The 21,836-nt window shown below is 43.0% G+C and overlaps 1 protein-coding gene across 1 annotated transcript in view; it reads left to right on the top strand.

The window, feature by feature from the left end:
- Positions 1-21,306, top strand: part of ASXL3 (ASXL transcriptional regulator 3) — a 180,581-nt gene extending 159,275 nt beyond the window's left edge. Inside the window, 5 exon segments of the mRNA XM_021686199.2 lie at positions 6,515-6,611; positions 8,484-8,589; positions 12,850-14,800; positions 17,586-18,704; positions 18,706-21,306. Of these exon segments, the coding sequence (XP_021541874.2) occupies positions 6,515-6,611; positions 8,484-8,589; positions 12,850-14,800; positions 17,586-18,704; positions 18,706-21,306 (5,874 nt within the window).
- Positions 21,307-21,836: the final 530 nt, after the last annotated feature.

The following is a 21,836-nucleotide window of genomic DNA, read 5'->3' as shown; positions in this document are numbered from 1 at the left end:
AAAAAAGTCTTTGGTGTCATCCTTGCCTGATCTCTTTCTCTCTCATACACACATCCAATCCATCATCAAGTTCTGTTGGTTCAGCCCTTAGAAGAAAATCACAACCCAAGCATTTCCCACCATTTCTTCTGCTGCCACTGTAGTCCGAGCTACAGTCATCTTTTTCCTGGATCATCACTGTAACTACATACTTGTGTCCTCATAAGTCTTTATCACCAAAAACTATGCTCTGCTGTACAGTAGCTGCGGGCCCCCGGCAGCTGCTGAGCAATAGAAACATGATTGATCTGAACTGAGATGGTTAAAAATATACACTGGATATTGAAGAATTAATACACAAAAATGATGAAAATATCTTAATATTTCATATTGATTGTATACTGAAACAATAACATTTGGGTTAGGTTGGATTAAATAAAGGGTGTTACTAGCATTTCACATGGTTTCTTTTTACTGTTTCAAAGTGACTGCTGAAAACTTGAAATCACATATGTGGCTGACATTTATATTACCGTTAGATGGCACGACGCTGGAGTCTTTTTTACACACAGCAGTCAGATCTATCCTTGTGAAATGTCAGAACTTCCCATTCCTCAGGCCAGAATCCCCCAAAGGCTTCCCAGCTCACTTGGGGGAGAAGCCAGGCTGTGTAGTGGGTCCACAGCCCAGCCTGTTTCTGCCCCCTCGGGTCCTGTGCCTCCCCTGTCCAGTGTGCCTCCGGGTCTGCAGGTCTCCTGGCGGCCCCTCCCCTCCAAGGGTCTGTCTCTGGAGTGGCATCTCTTCACTTCACACACTCTTCCCCAGATGGTTTCAAGGCTCCTTCCTTGTTTCTTTCAGGCGTCTACATGAACATCCCTTATCAATAGTGAGCAGTCGAGAGAGAGGCCCATCCTGACCGCCCCATCTAAACCAGCGGCCTGCTTACCTGCACACACTCAGTGTGGGGTGGCTTCACTTTGAAAGGCTCCCCATTGTCTATAGAATGAAATCCACATTGCTTAGTATATCTAGGTGTCCCATTATTGTCGGGCTATTTTCAAACTCTCCGACACATCTCTCACTGTTCCACTTTGTAGCCCACATGTCATGCATTCTAAATCACCTACAGGAAACCTAAAATAAGAAAAAAGTGATAAAGAATATATTAGAGGTTTAAAGGATTATTATTAAACATAGATATATTCGCGTACAGAATTAAAATTCATCGACCTTCAAAAACTGAATAGGGTGCAAGCAGAGTTGTCATTTCAACCCTTTGAATTCCACGGACATCCATCCCACAAAATGGATGTATTATAACCAATACCAAAGACAAATGATAGACTCACAAATAAGGAGTTTAAACCTTTGTGAAAGGATCTCGACATGAAAGAATTTCCCTTTACTCATATTTATTTTCCTCTGTAACAACTAAAATGTTTGGGATTTTTTCCTCCTAATTAAAAAGGAAGCATAATTTATCAATAGCTTAGTTAGACACTTTATTATAAGAGAGTTAAGGGAATTTTTAGAATGAACATTTCTAGTACGGGTAATCTGAAAAACAAGAATTTATAGCTCAGCAATAAAAAAATAAATAAACCTTTCAGAAATGTTTATTGTTCCGGCTCATTAAAATGTTATGTCTTTTGGACAGTATTTCTTAAAGGCCATAAAATTAATAGTGTATTTTAAAAGTTTTATTGGCACGTATTTCCTAAGTCCAATTTAGCCCTAGTGTTTAATTGTGCTGTCTCATACAGGCTGGAAGTCTGGCAGTTAATATTATTTTTCTGTTTTAAAAGAAAGACATTTTCCTTCAGGGCTAGCTTCCATATTTTTGAATGTGTTTATTTCACACTGCCTTACATTTTCATGTGCTGAAATCTTGAGACTCTGTCAGAGCTAATCTGGATCTGGTATTTCTTTGTGTCTTAAAATTATGCTGAAATTTCAATTAATAACTAATCATGCTCTTGGCCTGGGAGAATACACGAAATGAAAATCCTGTGTATCAGCTACCAGAGTTAAATTTTAAATCTTTCATTATAGAAAGCAAGGGCAGCAGTAAACATTTATTGAGTACCCGCAGTACGCTAGGTGTTGCACGGACTGTGGAAGTTAACAAAGCACCATGAATGTCCTCAAATACAGAAAAATTCTAACCTATTCATTGTGCTTTCTATAAATGCAGTTCATAGCAAACAAATTTCTTTACCTCTTCAGGGAACTTGTCTTCCACCCACTAGTCCTATTTAAAATCTACACAATAAGAATACCTCTTCCCTGTTAGTCTTCCTAAGTGAAGTTGCTTTTTCCCAAGGCTCCCAAACCACGGGTAGACGGAGTCAACATTCGCAGAAAATTTCAGACTTCTTAGAGGCATATCTTTTAGATGGACTGTCTTCTCTTCATCCCATTATCTTTGCTAGACCTCTTTCATAACCCTGCTTGAAGACTTCCACTCAAGCCCAGCTGCCTTTTTCATCCACCCCATTTCCCAGAATCATCGTGAGCATGTTCGGTTGTCTGCTAAAATACTCTCCCAGTGCCTTTACGTAAGTCCTTTACTCTAAAGGAGTCCTAAAGCCCTCCACCTAGTCCTGAATATCTCAAATTTGCCTTTCTTATCCTTTATGGAAGTATTCCATTACCTGCTTGCGATGTCTTTCTATCTGTGCATTCCTCTCCATTCCATCCTTTTCAAAGGTAATAAAGTTATCTTTTTAAACACACATCTTTTTGGACTTTTCCCAGGCTTCAACCTTTTTTTTTTTTTTAAAGATTTTATTTATTTATTTGAGAGAGAGAGAATGAGAGAGAGCACATGAGAGAGGGGAGGGTCAAAGGGAGAAGCAGACTCCCTGCCGAGCAGGGAGCCCGATGCGGGACTCGATCCAGGGACTCCAGGATCATGACCTGAGCCGAAGGCAGTCTCCCAACCAACTGAGCCACCCAGGCGCCCCTGGCTTCAACCTTTTTAACGGTAGTTTCCCATTACCTAGAAGAATGCTTCTGACCTTTCCCCTATTGTGGCACAGATTGAAAAAGCAGTTAATATGCAGGGGCAAATCAGGGGGCAAACGTGGACCTAGAGGTGATTAGCCGGAGGCACCATGCTGATTCCAGCCCTGCCTCAAGCCTCAGGGTTACTTTATGGACATTCACTGGGCCATCTCCACAGAGAGGATAAAGCCCAAACTCCTTTGATTCAGTCTTAGTTAGGATCCTCCCGTGCCCCTTCCCTCCAAAAGTGGAGCCTGGAACAAGAACTTGAGTACAGTTAGTTTGGAAGCAGAAGCCAGGGATTAGATGATGTGAAGACAGGAAGAGGAAAAACCCTCCAAATGACTGGGTCTCAGTTCTCCTGAGGACCTTCAGGAAAAATGTGTAGAGTGAGTCCCACAGTTGTCTGCCAGGAGAACAGGGAAGCAAGACCTTTCACCACAGACCCTTGTCTCTTATGGATGGAGAGTTGCCCCCAGAGCCAGACTCTGCACTTCCGGGCTGCGTCTGCAGCAGAGAAAGTCCTAGAGATTTGTAGGTGTGGGCAGGACAAGTGCACTTAACTGTTGCCCCAGCTGCTCTGTACTCATGCAGGCTAGCTACGGAATCACCAGTGTCCAGTCTGCTCTACCTCTGCACCACTCAGCCCTTGTTGTGCTTCATGTTAAGTGCGCTCTGTCACTAACTCTTTAAGGAGTGGCCAGTCATGATATTTTGGAGAGGAAAACAAAAAGCAAAAAACAAAAGACAAAAGAACAAGACTTACAGCCAGGGGGTTAGTGAACCAGCTGTTGACTCCGCTGGTCTCAAGCTGGTCTTAAGGCTGTGATTGAAGTTCATCATTTCCCTTCTCTGTCACCCATTTCTGAACACCCTCATACTCAGCAGGAATTCTGCTAGTTTGCCTGGTGGAGGTGGCCCAGACTGTCATCCCTGAGGAGTCTGAGCCTTTGGCTCCCTTGCCCTTTTTGGCTGTCATTGCTGTAATCCATGTTCACGGTTACCACCAGACACAGAAGCACCCAGAGAGGTCCCAGTGACCCTCCAGTGCTCCCTACATCCCTCTCTCTGCCTCTGCCCTATGGCAGCAATCCTCTTTCCTCATGACTGTTGGGGCTGATTATTCCACCTGTCCAGTAGCCCCTCTCTTTGCCTACGGACCCACCCGTGTTCGAGACACACAGTAACCAGGCAAAGCTTAGCTACAGCGGAGCCCTCACCGTGTCCAATAGTGCGATGATTGTCACCTGGGGTTGATTTTGCCCCAAAGGGACATTTGGTGATATTTGAAGACATTTACAGTTGTCACATTTGGCAGAAGGGTTGCTACGGTTATCTAGTGGGTAGAAGCCAGGGATGCTGTTCAACAACCTACAACGTACAGGACAGCTACCACAATAAAGAAGTATCTGGAACCTAAATGACAGTAGTGCCAAGGCTGAGAAACCCTGCCCTAGGAGAAATGATTCTCCCCCCGGGGACATGGACTTTTAATCTCACATGGTCTAGAGCTGTGGGGACAGAAAGTATACAGTCTGCCAGTGGTCTCCAGAGAGAGGCAGTCCAAAGATTCACTCACTCCACCCCTTGGTTCCCACGCCCATATATTCTGTTGGGGACACAGGACCAAATGACATCCATTGGTTCAATGCATGGACTGCATTCCAGAGGATGGAGTCCTAGAATTGTCCAGTCAGAAGATAGGAAGGCTGGGGCACTTACCCACCCAGGTCTTAGGGCTGTGGTAGGATGGTAGGACACTGAGGTGGCGTGGTGATATAACTGTGTTACAGTGTTACGGTTACAGTTGCGCGGGTGGAAGAGATCTACAGGGATCAGAAGCATCTGCTATGTGTAGAACATATTCAGTATAAGGGCAGGGGCTTTTTCTTTAGTGCCACTGTATACACGTGCCAGGTACGTGGGTTCATATGAGTGGCTTAATAAGTGTCTCGAATAAAGATGAAATTGCTCTGGGTGAGTAAACAGTGATTCAGTGAATGAACAAAGTCTTGCCTGAAATTTTCCATGTGTATTGAATATTTTAGCGTCGTTATCCATATCTTCTTAGATGAAGAAACTTAGAATGTCAAGTCTGTGGCTTCCCTTTGGAGGTCATGATGGCAGCATTCAACACGCCTCGTGTTTATTCACAGCGTCTCTCTTCTGAACTGGATCTAGCATTATCCAGTGTAGAGTAGTTGGTATAATACTGACTTTTAGATTCAGTGTTCTCCTTTGCTCCTGAATGGTGGTTCAGCTGACACGTTCATGGAGGCGTTGAGTGAAATTTTAAAAGAGGAGGAGTATTTCGGTGGTGAAGATGGAGTGTGGAAAAGGCCACAAACAAACAGAAACCTGGGGATGAGAAATCTCTGGGCATGTTTTCAGGTAACAGTGACAATTAGAGATTAGGACACATGAAGTGTGTATATGGGAGTAAGAGGAAATCTTTGAAAATGTAATTGGAGCTACAGTTTGCCAGGCCTTTGCCCAGCAGGTTAAAGCACCTCAGACCTTCGTACGCGGTGCAGTTACCAATGGTCTGTGACGTCCTGTCTCCGCAGTAAAGCTCCCGAGCTCTACAGGGCACTACATGCTTTATCTCTAAAACCGTGCTGTCCAGATCCTATCTTGCAGGACGCGGCTGCGCCTCTGGCATCAAGTTCTTCCTAACCACTCATGTCCACCTAGGTAGCATCCCTCAGCTTTTATTTTTTGCACTCCTTAATTCCCATTCACCCAGTGCTTGACACTGTTTTATCTTCACCCCTTGGTCACATAAGTGGCCAGTAGAGGACGAGGCCACTTCTTTTATCTTCTATGTCAGCAAGCAGACTACATGCACATAGGAGGTGCAGTAAATAATTGGAAAGTTAAAAGCATCCGGTTTGATGATGCTTATCCGAATCCCTTATACATGTGAGTTTTTAAAAATTAGTATGTTTGAGGCAAAAGGTCAGTAGTTTACAGTTGCACATATTGTACGCCTTACTATTTACCTGTTTTTTGTGTGCATCCAAATTAGAGAGAAGATGAGGGGGTATGTATGACAGTGTGGGGGTATTTGTTTTAATGTTTTAGAACTTTTTCTTGTCTAAACCTGAGCCAGAGAATGAACCCAAGTGATCCAACTGGATTTCTTTAGCTTTCACAAATTTTAGAAAATTTAATTTATGAAAGTTAATCGAAAGGTGTCAACATGGTGATTTTTAACGTGGTACCATTTAAGGCGTAGTAAAACAATAAAGATATCAAACTGTTGTGATGAAATCCCATGCATTTGTTTTCCTCACCACCAATAATGGAAATGCCTAATAAAGATTTCCTTTAAATTTTTGTCATTATAGTCATCACTGTTATGTGCACTTTTTCTGCTGGGAGATTACCCTTCTGCTAGGTTCCTTTTCTTCCTTTCTCCTACCCTACATTTCTCTCTCACGCACACACCCTGTTTTCACCTCTTTCCTGAGTATTTTTGCTTTGAATTATCCTTGATGGATCTTGTTTTTGTCGGCTTATTTCCTAGATGGGAAGTGATGGAATTTTACGCCTCAGTTCTTCAGCACTAAATAATGAATTCTTTGCATATGCAGCTCAAGGATGGAAACAGCGACTGGCAGAAGGTAAATTTCTCTTTTCCATTATTCTTTGGCATATCTGAGTACACATACTGTACTGAGCTTTGCACCTTTCTCTGATTTCTGAGTCTTTTTCTCCCCCTGAAGTATAAATTAGTAAAAACTCCCATTCTGTTCCAAATGACTTCACTAATTCTTTGTTATACTTGGCAGTTTTGAGGTCCAATATTTTTGAAGGAAGCATGATATCTGGAACATAATAAAAATTTTTGATATAGCTAGATTTTCTTTGGAATGGTAATTTTAATCACTTGCTTGAAGCATTATGTATTCTTTTAATGTCCTAGAGCCTAAAGAATCTTCTTTTAATACTTTCTTCCCCTAAAGCCACCATTTCACCTTATTCTTCTTTTAGTCACCAAGCTTCTTGAAAGATGAAAAATAACGAATGGTACTACATTTTTACTCCCTTACCCTCTCAAAGTGTTATGGTAGGTGTGACTCTATCTACAACTGAAATAACGCCTCCTGGAGAATATTAATGGCTTTCTAATGGCAAAGCCCCGTTTCTTCTTCTTAGTCCTTACATTTTATGTTCCTTCTGCAATATTTCATTTTTTTTTTACCCCATCCAATTTGAAACCATGTACCTTAGATATTTACAATATATTTTAAATTGTTTCCCGCGGCCGCATTGCCAATAACCATTCCTCAGCTTCCATCCGGAGCTTCTATTCTTCCATCTGATGATACCCGGTGGTGTCTCCACCATTCTCTCCGGTACTTTCTCTTGTAGCTGTGCACGTTCACTAAGCACTCTTTCACCACCTTGGTATGGCCCCTATGCCAAATCTTCCACATCTGGCTCTCACTCTTCTTTCCTAATCCTATGTTCCATTCCAAATGCCTGCTGGATCTCCCGAGCTGATATCAAGCACCTGAGAACCATAATGTCACTATTAACCTCACTATCTTCCCTTCCCTTAACCTTACTCTCTGCTCTCCCTTCCGCCCCCTTTCTACTGATGTCACCACCGTCCACAGAGCTCCCTACTTTGAAATTTGATGATCTCTCTTGTCCTCTTCCTTCTCCTGACCTGGTCATGAACTGTCAATTGTGCTGTGAACCTGAATGCCCTGGAACGTTCCCACAGCTGCTGGCCTGACTGTACTCTCTGTTTCTCATCTGTGCCGTTCAGCAGCCTCCTGGCTGGAGTCCTCCCATGTCTACACCTGGTTTCTAAACCACTTGTTTGGCCATATTCCTCCCTGAGTGAATGCCATCAGGACCTCCCTCTGTCTCTTGTAGGAAAAATTTAGAACTCTCTTTAAACCATGTATTTGCTAATTGGCCTCAGCCTACCTTCCCCATTTCATTTCATTCTATTCCTACGTTCTCACAATTGGCCACTCAAAAGAACATAAATATACATATTCATATCTCTGTGCCTTGTGAGTTAATTACTTTATAAAACTTGGTCATCCGTCAAAAGCTAACTCAAGTACCATTTCCTGTATGTGGTCTTCCCTAATGGATTCAGGCAGAATTAAGTGCCTTTTCTTCTGTGCTTTCACTGCCTTTATTCTTATAGCCCATATAGGGCTTTCAGCATTATATTGTAGTCAGTTGTGTGCCTTTTCTCCCACCAGACTGATTTCATTAAAGACTCTGAATATACGCCATTTAATTCACAGCCCCTAGCATACAGTATATTTGCTGAGGGTTTTAAAGTTCACCTACAACTAAATGACTATTTGAACGACGTTCATAGAGAGAGAAGCTGTAGAAATATTGTCAGTACTCAGCCTTTTACTTTTCAACATCCATAAAAGTTTACTCAAATTAATTGCGTTTTCTTTATTAACTGGCAAAAGATATGACAACTTTTACTCAATATGTAAGCATTTGCTTTCTAGGAGAGTTTACTCCAGAAATGCAGTTGCGGATAAGGCAAGAAATTGAGAAGGAAAAGAAAACAGAACCTTGGAAAGAAAAATTCTTTGAAAGGTTTTATGGAGAAAAGTAAGTACTAGAGCATTTTTTTTCTCATTTCTCTCAGAAGGAAATGAAAATGTAATTCTCTGCTTCACATAGCACACTCATATGCTGTAAAACTTAATAAACCTGCGATAAAAGGCAATAGTCCCTCAGTGTAAGAAATTGCAGGTAAAATTATAGTGGCATATCAGCACTTAAATTTTTAAAAAATGCATTTTCAAGGGTTTATAACTTGTCCGTGAAAATTCATTTTGGACTGAAAGTAGCACATGAAATCCTATAGAAGTCAATTACGGCTTTCTTAACTAGATTTTAGTAAAAATCTCCTGTTTTTAATCCAAGTATATTCATTAAGGAATACTTTAGAGCTAAGTAGTTTTAGACACCCTTAATTCTCACATTTTTCTGAAAATGTTGGCTATGCATATACACTTGTTTAGTCCCTGTTTGGGGGAGAGCCTGATGTATTACTCTTCACTCTATCCATCTTGCTCTTTGAGTGTAACCAGTTTTTAATTTATTATTTTTCTTCGTGTGTGTTTCTTTTTAAAATAACACCAGCCACACATAAGTGTGATAGCGACTGAATTAAATTGAAAGTAGTTTCTCCTTTGCCTTACATTTAGAAGGGACATACTGTACTTGAGCATAATTCAAGTCTCAGAGACCATCAGATCCCTAAGGAAGAAGGAAGGATTTCAGAGCCGACAATTGACAGTGACTTTAGATCCTCCTCAGAAAGGAATTTCTCCTGGAACTCCCATGTATATACTTTATGGTTGGAAGTTGTTTTGTGTAAATGACACTGAGGTGGTTGCAGGTAACAAAATCTGTACCATTTGATTTAATTTCATAAAATTTCCCCCATAAATAGGGAAAACAATGTCAGGAGTCTCATATGAGTGATCTTCTTAAAAAAGGATCACGTGATTAACAGCCTGCTTACCCAGAGTAGGCTTGCATTTCGTGGAGCGTCCTAAGTAGCAGTAACTCTCAAGTAGGAAGGCTTGTTTTTAGTTGCTATCCTAGGACCGTGGATGCATATACATCTTTAAGCAGAACTAACAGGAGATAATTAATGTATTTTCTCAAAAATTAAAAATGCAGCAGGCTCCTTATATGCCTTCAGATATTGTCACCGGCAGTATTACTCAAGCCTGGCTGCTTCAGAATCCTCACTGGAGCTTTTAAAAATAGATACAGATTTCCGGGACCCATGGCAGACAGACTGATTGGGAATGTCTAGCAGGTGAGCCCAGAAATATGTATTTTTAGATGCTCTTCAGGTCATGCTGATGCCCAGCCAGGAGTAAGAACCCTGGAGAATGGGGGCGCCTGGGTGGCTCAGTTGTTGGGCGTCTGCCTTCGGCTCGGGTCGTGATCCCAGGGTCCTGGGATCGAGCCCCGCATCGGGCTCCCTGCTCCGTGGGAAGCCTGCTTGTCCCTCTCCCACTCCCCTTGCTTGTGTTCCTGCTCTTGCTAGCTCTCTCTCTGTCAAATAAATAAAATCTTAAAAAAAAAAAAAAAAGAACCCTGGCGAATGACATTGCAGACCACTCAGGAGGGCTCCCCCACCTTGTGTCTGACAGAGGGAATGTTGGGAGCACCCTTTCCAGTGCTGGCAAAAGCACAACTGAGCTAGTTACCTCCAATGTACTGGTCTTGAGTGTTGGCCCCCCCCCTTTTTTTTTTTAATTCAGCAAAATTGATCCAACATCTCGTCTAGATGCCAGAGGTGTAGACATTCGTAGGGCTTCCTAGGCTCTGCCCTCAGAGAGTGTGTACCCTAGAGCACATGCATTACAGAGGGCTTTCCCTTTTCAGCAAGCCGTGATTGAACATAGTCGGCTCTGATACGTGTCTAAGAGCTTTGCAAGTATTATCTTACTAACCCACCCAACAGTCCCATAAGGTGGACGCCATTACTACCTTTACATTAAAAAAGGGTTTAGGAAACTGAGAGACCATGAAGCTAAGTAATTTTTCCAGGTTTACCCAGTGTGGTCAAGTAATTTGCTCAGCATCCTACGGCCGCAATTCCTTCTCAGAAAAATTCACACATATATAATATTTTTACATAAAATTTGAGGGCTTCCAGACTCCCATGCATATCAGGTTAAAGGCCCCTGCCCTGGAGGGCAACAACTTCAATACTGTGAGTAAGCATGATTCCGTCTTACCATCCCTGAGCTCTGAATACTAACACTTCTTTTATTTGACCCTTTTCTTGCTGTAGTTTATCCATAGAGTTTCTGTCCCCTTATGTCACTGGAACTCTTGCTTGTCTTTTTCCATCTTTGATTACATATTGGATGACAGCTATATTTTGGACATTTCATTGAATGCCCTTCAAATTTTGTTACTTCTAGATGACTCAAGCTACCCCAGTGTGTGAAGGATTGTTTTTCCTAGCATCAGATAATCTCCAGTTGACATGTGCCTTTTCACTGCTCTCAGTTTTCCCTAGAATGTTGCCATCCAAACTCCTCTATTGTTAAGATTTGTTTGCTCTAGTTTTCAGCTGTTTGTCTGAGCTCTTTATTATGGCTACTCTGCTTATAACATAGTACTGTTCTCTATTTGCTTTAGTTACTTAGAGATCAGCCATGTGTATGCTAACTCAGAATTATAGGAGTTGGTCTGTTCATTTGCAGTCTAGGTTTCTGGACTTAACTGTTTTCCTTTGTGTTGTTATGTGGTATGCTGTGAAAACCAACCTTCTATGCCTTATGCCATCTTAAATCCATTTTTTTCATGAAAATAATAAAATGCTGACATATAGGTATATTTTATACAGTGCTGTTGTCCACATATATATGTAATATACATATACACATTTATATGTTCCATACATTTGTGATATTTAATAATATTAAATATATTTTGTATGAATTAATAAATTTATTATACCCTTATTAACCAACTAGCAGAAATTTGGCTGCCAGTGGATAGTTACTATATATTCTACACCTAACCTAATATCAGTAGTATTTCTGCTTGACCTAGCCCCAAGGCACCGTATTTCTAGTTGATTATTCTTCTTTAAGTTTATCTGTAATGTAGTTATTCTGTTCCTCTCAGTATAGGATAGTTATAAATTGGAGCTTAGTTTGAACCTATCTTAGGGAAAGTTGAAAGAAAAGAGGCTAATTATGAGGGCAGTACTTCCTATCTTCTTTTTAGAGCCTTCTGAATGTTAGTAAAGAAGACAATGAATACACCCCAAAAAATCTATTCAATATTACTTCCTTTTCATTTTGAGAATTTAAGTAAAAAGTTGGAGATTTCACTGAGGTATTTTCCCGCATTGATACTTTTAGCTGTATTTCTTCAGTCAAATATGTTTGAGAATATTTCTCTCTTTGTAATTGTCTTTGTAATTGTCTGTACTCTAACTTCTTTTAGAACAGCTTATTTCTCTACCATGTGATGCTGACATTGTAAGTTAGTATGACAGGAAATAGTAGTTTGCAGTATCTTTGTAATTCTGATGAACTTTCCCTTACGACATGAATATTAGGTTAGATTATTTCTTGATACTCTTTGCTGTCTTTCATGGAATATCCTTACAGTAAGAGATGACATGAAAGAATTTTAAGGTCTTGCCTCATACAAATAAAATCTAATAGAATCAACTTTGTTGACCCCAAATACGTTTGTTATTCTTTAGTGAAATTTCCATATTGTTTTAGGTTAGATACTGAGAGACTAAAATAAGGTTAGTAACACCTCTTACATTGGTTTAAGAGAATTTAATCTTTGGAAGTCATTTCAGTTTTAAGATTTTACAACATACCCATATTCCATTGATCTTATTTGCTTATATGGCATCCTTTGAAGACTGTGCAGTTTTCTGTGATAAAGATATATTGCTAATTTCTGACTAAAACATTTTCGATCTTGTCCATTCTTTTGCTTTTCTGCCCATATTTTCTAATCTTTTGTAGTCTGTAATTTTTTAATTCCTTTTACATAACATTTGGCAAAGTTCATATCTCCTTGCTTACAGAATAAAAATCTATACCAAATCAATCAATCAATCTATACCTTTCTTAACCAGAAGTAGAGTTTACTTTAGTTATGATATAAAAGCAGTAGAAGAACTAAGTCATCATAAACTAGTTTACATAAATTAAGCATGTTACTTAGTGATTATAAAATTAATTTGATGCATTTACTTCTGTTGAATATATATACACACACACATACACACACACATAAATAATTTGTATCTTTCACATTTTGTGGTTGAACAATAATTGAATCTTTCTAATTTCTGTTCAGGTTGGGCATGTCAAGAGAGGAATCGATGAAGCTCACTTCTGGACCAAACAGTGATGGAGCTGAAAGTAGTTCGTGTGGAACCTCTGGCCTTCCAGGTCTTTCTGCACAGACTCCCTTGGAAGAGCAACAGCCAAAAAGCATGAAAAGTCCAACTTCTCCAGAGCCTGATTTCTGTGCTACGCTTTGTCCTATGGTAGATGTAGGTAAAGATGTGATGGCAGAATCAGAATCAGAAGATATCTTGATCCCTGAAGAATCTGTGATTCAGGAGGAGATTGCAGAAGAGGTAGAGACTAGTATCTGTGAGTGTCAGGATGAAAATCATAAGACAATACCTGAATTTTCTGAGGTGTCTGAAAGTCCAGCCAACTCTCATGAAGAGCCCCAAGTAACACCTCCTGAAGATAACTTTGAATCCTGTGTTATGATGAATGATGTTTTAGAAACTTTGCCTCATATTGAAGTGAAGGTGGAAGAGAAATCCGAATCTTCCCAGGAAGAAATGTCAGTTGTTATCGATCAGCTAGAAGTCTGTGACTCTCTCGTTCCTTCCACTTCATCTGTGACTCACGTCAGTGACACAGAACATAAGGAGCCAGAAGCTGCAATAGAGACCAATATTCCAGAAATAAAAACAGGGGCATCTTCTTTAGAAGGCCGATTTCCCAATGAAGGAATTGCTGTAGATATGGAACTACAGAGTGATCCTGATGAACAGCTTTCTGAAAATGCTTGCATCTCTGAAACTTCCTTCTCTTCCGAGAGCCCAGAGGGAGGCTGTACCAGCCTGACATCCCCAGGAGGGGAAACCCAATCCACCTCAGAGGAATCATGTACTCCAGCCTCCCTTGAGACAACGTTTTGTTCTGAGGTGTCCAGCACTGAAAACGCAGACAAATATAATCAGAGAAATCCCCCTGATGAAAACCTTCATGCATCTTTGATGTCAGAAATATCTCCAGTATCCACTTCACCTGAAATATCAGAGGCATCTCTGATGTCCAGTTTACCTTTGACATCTGAAGCATCCCCCGTATCAAATCTACCTTTAACATCAGAAACATCCCCCATGTCTGATTTACCTTTGACATCAGAAACGTCTTCAGTGTCTTCCATGCTTCTCACATCTGAGACCACTTTTATATCCAGTTTGCCACTTCCTTCAGAAACATCTCCAATTTCTAATTCTTCCATGAATGAAAGAATGGTGCATCAGCAAAGAAAGTCTCCTTCCCTATCTGAAGAACCACTCTCCCCACAGAAAGATGAAGGCTCTGCCCCTGCCAAGCCGCTGGGAGAGAGCCTTCTCTCTCAACAGAAGACTCTATCAGATACTCCTGAACCCATCAAAATGGGTTCCTCCATTGTTCCTGAAGCATTTCCATCTGAAGACTTGCACAGTAAGACTCCAAATCAGCAGCCTTGTAAATCCCATGTTGAAACTGAAAAGCCCTATCCGGCTTCAATTCCAGAACTTCCTTCTATAGAAATGATAAAAGTAAAAAATCATAATGTCCTGCAAAGAACAGAAAGGAAAGGGGCGTCTTCACCATTGGAGTTACCTGTCTTTTCTGAAGAGATGGAGAATAAGGGAAATGAGCTTCCATCAGCTAAATTACAGGACAAGCAATATGTCTCATCAGTGGATAAGGCTTCATTTTCGGAAGGCTCTAGAAATAAAACACATAAGCAAGGGGGCTCACAGAATCGGTTGGAGACTTCGCATTCTTCCAAGTTGTCAGAGCCCTCCAAGTCACCCGATGGGGTAAGAAATGAAAGTAGAGAATCAGAGATATCAAAGAGGAAGACTGCAGAGCAACACAGTTTTGGAATCTGTAAGGAAAAGAGGGCTAGGATAGAAGATGATCAGTCAACCCGGAACTTACCATCCAGCAGCCCACCTGAGAAAGAACAGCCTCCAAGAGAGGAGCCCAGAGTTCCACCTCTCAAGGTATGGAATAATAATAATAACATTAAAGACAATTCCATAGCTAGGCTTTTCCTATTTAGATGCTTAATTTTCAGAATTAAATAAGGTTTTCTTCCCTCTAGGTTTTATGTAGCAGTTCATGATCTAATACTCTCAGCACTATTCTAATATTAAATGATCCTTTTTAAGGATTGCTGAGCTCACAAGATAATTTTAGATATATGTATATATTTAGACCTCAGCATTTAAGGAAAAAGAAATGGGGAGGGAGAACAGGGCCTGGAGGAGCCGATAGGCCATGAGATAGAGGGTCTTTTGGGGACTCCAAGGTATAGGATGAAGACCTACATGCACTTGGGGAAAGTAAAGATATCAAAGTTCAGTAGGACTAGGGAAAGCAGTCAAAAGTCAGAGGCATACACGAAGGAGGGGAAGGTCGAGAATATCGGCTCATTTGTTTTCCAGCAAATATTCACCACCACCATTCCTTAGCAGAAAGGACCTGACTTATGGAAGAGCCTCATTAAATATTTCTTGAGTAAATCAATGAAATTGCTTTGCACACCCTGAGGGAAAAATGTTGTAGATATGCAGATATACAAATCTTATTTTTTTTTTTTAATTTTTGAGATAGTAAAGAGGTATTTAACTTCCCAAATAATAAAACCTGTAGTGAAACATTCTGATTTATATATTCTCTTTTGATCCCAGGTAAGTTTTAACTCTCAGAAAACAAATCTTTTATATAAATTGGCTCTGCCTAAGTAAACTGAAAATTAAGGTTAATTCAAAAGAAATACTCTGTTTAATAAAAAAAAAAAACCCTACCCAATATAATCTATATTTATTTGGTGCTTTCATCTCAGTCCATTTATATTGTCCAACAGTTAAGTGGATTATTCCACCATAGGTTTGGTCTAGAATTATAACCCTATTCAAGCTGTGTTGCTCTTAATTTCTTTCTCTTTATTTTGCTCTGCTCTGACATCTGTTTTATGTATGTGTCTCATGATATCCATAAGGCTGACTTTTAAGAGTGTAGCTGTAGTTATTCTACTTAATAAAGTAACTCCTATTAAATAAGATTCTAAAGATGTGAAAGATGAACATTAAGCTCCAATTAAAGGCCTGCTATGCATTTTAATTTCTGAAGCAGTGGAAAGAAAAATATAAGCATGCTTTTCATAGGAAATATTTTTGAACATAGTCTGATTTTTCTTGTCAAAAGCTTGTTTTCAATGTACATTTTATGGTAGATGGATATCATAAGTATATTTGGTTTCCGTTTGGCCTTGAGCTCTTGCTTAAGTATATCTAGGTTTAATTTTTTAAACGTTTTTAGTTGTTTCCTTTTTTGAACTAAAGAAAATATTTAAAAGGAAAAATGGAATCTCCTCTCTAAATTCATTTTTTCTTTGAAGCCTTTGGATTAGAAGAGAGACATCGCAGGTTGGAAAATGAGAAATGAGATAGCTCAGAAAGATCATTTCATCTACCAAAGTTTCAAAGCATAATTTCAGATTGATATGATCCTATAGTATGTGTCAAACTTTTATAGTGTAAATATACATATGTTGGGAAGGGAGATAACGTTTTCTAGGAAAAGCTTTTCCTAGAGGGAGGAAAACAAGGGAAGCATAGTAGTACCTGTCAAGAGCCCTGAATGGGGAACCCAAAGACTCTCTCTGTCACTCCCTAGTTGTATGACTCCAGGGCAGCCTATTTTCCCTCCACAGGCTCAGTTTTTTCAACTGTAAAATGAGGGGCTTTAACTAGCTCCCTTCCAGCTCTCCAAATCTCTGACTCTAAGAATGTGTTTAGTGACTAGAACATCACAGGCATTGCTATGGGATGTTGTTGGTTTTTGAGTCTTGTGCCTCGTTAATTTGGTGATGACTGTGAGCCTCTTAATTAGCATGAGTTAGGTGGACAGTGTGGGTTGGGATATTTATGAAACTCAGCAAATTGTAGATTACTGATATCCGAAGAAACTGCCCAACCTGTAGTTGCTCTTAGAGGCAGAAAACCAGGGTTGCCCTTGCTTTTATGAAAAGATAATGATACCAAATCCCTTTGGAAAGCAGAGCACTCTCACAAATACTGTCTCATTCCATCTTTATAACAGCCCTGTGAAGGAAATAGACCAGAAATAACTAGTCTCATTTTACAAGTGAGTTTACAAACTCTTATTGTCTGCTGATTATACAGGTATGAGCCAGTTTGCCAGGTGGTATGGGAGTACAGAAAAACCACAGAGTCTCTGGCTCACGGAGGTCACTGGAGAAAGCGAAGTACACGATGATTTGCCCAAGATTACAGAATTTCTTTGAGTGACGGCAGGATGAGGATTCTAGTCTTCTGACCTCTTGGCTAAGGCTTTTTTTCATTGTGGCAAATGAAGAGATAAACTCATATGGAATGAAGGTCCCAGTTTTCCATGCCAGGAAGGAAGATAATTTAAAAGCTAACGATCTCTAAGTCTTTTTTAGCTAACCTCATTTTAAGAAGCAGGGATTTTGTTTCCATTTATATGAGGCATTAAGAAGATGTTTCATTTCCATACCAAATGAAGTCACCGGTTGATGTTTCTGTAGATGAAAAACAGAGATTAAAAATTTTAATTTCACATTCATGCCACATTTATTGTCGCTTTATACCTTAAAGGCCCATTCGGGGACTTAGGTGTCATTGATGCCACATTATGAGAGGATGCAGCCCATCTTGTCTCTTGCATTATCACATTCCACCTGCCTCCTCTGTGATCATGTACCAAGCGCTTTCTCTTTCCGTTCTCCCCTTCCTGTAGATCCAGCTTTCCAAAATTGGGCCACCTTTCATTATCAAGAGCCAGCCAGTCTCCAAACCAGAGTCTCGAGCATCCCCTAGCACATCGGTCGGCGGTGGGAGGAACACAGGAGCCAGGACCCTTGCAGACATCAAGGCCCGGGCCCAGCAAGCGAGGGCCCAGCGAGAGGCGGCCGCGGCAGCTGCTGTAGCCGCCGCGGCGAGCATCGTCTCGGGAGCCATGGGGAGCCCAGGAGAGGGTGGAAAGGCGAGAACCCTGGCACATATCAAAGAGCAGACAAAGGCGAAGCTCTTTGCAAAGCATCAAGCCCGAGCCCACCTCCTCCAGAACACTAAAGAGTCCCGGTTGCCTCTGCTCGGCTCAAAGGAAGGGCCTCCAAGCTTAGAAGTCTCTTCTACCCCTGAAACAAAAATTGAAGGGTCAACCGGTGTGATTATTGTCAATCCAAACTGCAGATCTCCTAGCAACAAGTCTGCGCACCTCCGGGAGACCACCACTGTATTACAGCAGTCTCTTAACCCAGCCAAACTTCCAGAAACTGCCACGGACTTATCTGTGCATAGTTCTGACGAGAATATACCCATGTCACATTTATCTGAGAAAATTGTTTCATCTACCTCTTCTGAAAATAGCAGTGTGCCCATGCTTTTTAATAAAAATTCTGTCCCTGTGTCTGTTTGCAGCACTGCTATGTCGGGAGCAATTAAAGAACATCCCTTTGTGAGTTCTGTTGATAAATCCTCTGTTCTAATGTCTGTCGACAGTGCAAACACCACAATTTCTGCTTGTAATATAAGCATGTTAAAAACCATCCAGGGAACGGACACTCCGTGCATAGCCATTATACCAAAATGTATTGAAAGCACTCCTGTCCCCGTCCCGGCCGAGGGCTGCAGTGTCTCGAGCCCCACGGATGACAAGCAGTTGCTACTGTCCGGCCACAGTGCTAGTAACCTGGTCGCCAGCCAGTACGCCTCCGTGCCAACTCCCTCCGTTGGAAATAACTTGCCAAACCATCTTTCCACGAGCTCCGTCTTGATTCCCCCGACGGGACTTAGCGGCAGATTTCCTTCTGAGAAGCTAGCCATGCCTGGGAGTGAAGAACAGCCCCCCCGGGCCCCTGGGTGCCACTGTGAGAGCCGCCCTGAGCTGCAGGGAGTCGGCCGCGGCCACAGACGCTCTGGCCGCACGCCCACCTGTTGCAGTGTTTACTGGAAGCATGCTGACCATAAACTCCTACGAGAGTCCTCCCAAGTTAAGCGCGGAGAGCTCGGACAAACATTCAGGGCCTCGAAACAGGGCAGACAGTTCTGGGAAACCTCAGCCACCTGCGGGGGGCTTCGCACCAGCAGCCATAAACAGGTCGATCCCGTGTAAAGTCATCGTGGACCACAGCGCCACGCTGACCTCCACTCTGTCTCTGACCGTCTCCATCGAAAGCGCAGACGCCAGCTTGGACCTCCAGAGCAGGTCCGCGCGGACAGAAGCCTCCGTGCAGCCCGTGGCGTGCCCCCAAGTGTCTGTCATCAGCAGGCCCGAGGCGGCTGCCCCCGAAGGCGTAGACCACGGCTCGGGTTTCCTCAGCGCTGCCGCGGCGAAGCAGGAGTGCACCACGGCGCCAGCAGCCTGCTCGGGTCTCCGGGAAGGAGCCCTGGTGCTTCCGGACAAACGAAGCGAAGGGCCCGCTCCTAGTGCTAGCTTTGCCGAGCAGGCACGCGGCCCCGCCGCTTTCCAAAGTGAAGCCGACCCGAGCTGTAGCAGTCGGTACAACCCAGGCAGCCGGATCTGCTGGAACGATGAGGGCCTGCGGAGCGCAGGGCAGCCCCTGGGTGGTCACCCTGCTTCAGGTAAACAGAGGGAGTATCTGGAGCAGAGCTGCCCGAAGGCCGTCAAACCTGAGCACACCAGCTACTCCCACATGTCAGAACTTCACCCCAGGAGTCTCATAACGAGCGTCACTCTCCCCGTGAAGTCCGAACCTCATGAAGTGGACAAGGGCTTGAGAATGGACACTGAAGACTTCCCCGGCCCTGAGCTGCCTCCTGCGGCCGTGGAGGTCGCCCCCAGCGTGCCGCAGACACAGACCGTGAAGGCTCCCTCCTCTGGCCCCATGGAAGAGGCGATTTCCTTGGCTACAGACCCCCTGAAAAGAGTCCCCAGCGCAGGGGGCTCCGGCGGCCGGCTGTCCTCTGTGGAGGCTAACAATCCACTGGTGACACAGCTACTCCAGGGCAACCTGCCTTTGGAAAAGGTGTTGCCTCAGCCCAGACTGGGAGCCAAGCTCGAGATCAGCAGGCTCCCTCTGCCTCTTCAAACTACCTCAGCGGGGAAGACAGCACCGGAGAGGACCATCGTCGAAATGCCGTCCAGCTCTCCGAACCCGGACAGGAAGGGCTACCTGGCGGGGACCCTCGCGCCACTACAAATGAGAAAGCGAGACAACTACCCCAAAAAGAGAGTCGCCAGGACTGTGGGGGAGCACGCTCAAGTTAAATGCGAGCCGGGGAAATTGTTGGTGGAGCCAGATGCGAAAGGGGTGCCTTGTGTCATCAGCTCGGGCCTGACCCCGCTAGGAGGACACAGCCAGCCGTTTAAGCAGGAGTGGCTGAACAAGCATCCCATGCAGAACAGAATTGTTCATAGCCCTGAGGTCAAACAGCAGAAGCGGCTTCTCCCCTCCTGTAGCTTCCAGCAGAACCTCTTCCACGTCGAGAAGAACGGCAGCTTCCACCCTGATGCTGGTACCTCACACAGACAGCAGTTTTACCAAATGCCTGTGGCTGCCAGGGGTCCCATTCCGAGTGTAGCCCTGTTACAGGCCTCTGCCAAGAGCCCCGTGGGCTGCAATGCGTTTGCCTTCAACAGGCATCTTGAACAGAAGGCACTGGGAGAGGTTGGCCATTCTTCCGCACCACACCAGCTAAGGTTAGCCAACATGGTATCCCCCAACATGCCCATTAAAGAAGGTGATGATGTGGGAGGGGCTGCCCACGCAATGCCAAACAAAGCGGTCGCGCATCCCCCGCCCCCGCCCCCGCCCCCTCCGCCCCCTCCGCCCTTGGCCTTGCCGCCGCCTCCCCCCCCACCACCTCCGCTACCTCCACCTCTCCCTAATGCAGAAGTCCCACCTGATCAAAAGCAACCACCGGTTACCATGGAAACCACTAAGAGACTTAGTTGGCCACAGTCCACGGGCATATGTAGCAATATAAAATCGGAACCTCTTTCTTTTGAGGAAGGTTTAAGCAGCAGCTGTGAACTGAGCATGAAACAAGTTTCCTATGACCAGAATGAAATGAAAGAACAGTTAAAAGCATTTGCGCTAAAAAATGCAGATTTCTCTTCCTATTTGCTTTCTGAGCCACAAAAGCCTTTTACCCAATTAGCTGCTCAGAAAATGCAGGTGCAGCAACAACAGCAGCTCTGTGGAAGTTATCCAACAATACACTTTGGTAGCACGAGCTTCAAAAGGGCAGCATCTGCAATTGAAAAATCCATTGGGATTTTGGGAAGCGGCTCCAGTCCCGCCACGGGCCTGCCTGGTCAGAACGCTCAGATGCCCGTTCAGAACTTTGCCGACAGCAGCAACGCGGATGAATTGGAACTGAAATGCTCTTGCCGGCTGAAAGCCATGATCGTGTGCAAAGGCTGTGGGGCCTTCTGCCACGATGACTGCATAGGTCCCTCCAAACTCTGTGTAGCTTGCCTGGTTGTGCGGTAAAGAGCTCTAAGGCAAGATGCAGTATCCCTTTTCAACATGGAAAAGCCAAACGGCGTCAGCAGCAACACATTGAGTAACTCAGTGGCGTATATCGTGATAATTTATTTTACTTTGGAACAGCTTATCTTTTCTCTCTCGGATGCTTTACTTGCGTTTCCCAGAAAGGGGAGATCGCATCCCAACCGAGTGGCTCAGCGGCATGTCTTTTGCATACTAAGTTACCATCCCCGGCTTTGGAAAATTTCTGTCCAAGTGTACACAGGTCACTGCCCCATTCGTTTCGGTTTTTTGTTTTGTTTTTTGTTTTTTTTTTTTTAATCCAGCTGTAGATAGGAAAAGGACATATTTAATTACTTAATGCTAACCAGAGATGCAAATGTAGAAAGAGAATGGTGAAAGTGATGTAAGGTAGTTGGTTTTTCATTCTTCTGTAGATTAACCATTTCAACAAGGGTTTTCGTAGTTGACTCTTCTGGACCTACCTTTACCACAGTGATTAAATCATGTTTGGAAAGGGGAATCTGATTTAA

This window comes from Neomonachus schauinslandi, chromosome 14 (genome assembly GCF_002201575.2).
Source record: "Neomonachus schauinslandi chromosome 14, ASM220157v2, whole genome shotgun sequence".
In the NCBI taxonomy this organism is placed as follows: domain Eukaryota; kingdom Metazoa; phylum Chordata; class Mammalia; order Carnivora; family Phocidae; genus Neomonachus; species Neomonachus schauinslandi.
This window is presented reverse-complemented; position numbering and strand designations above follow the sequence as displayed.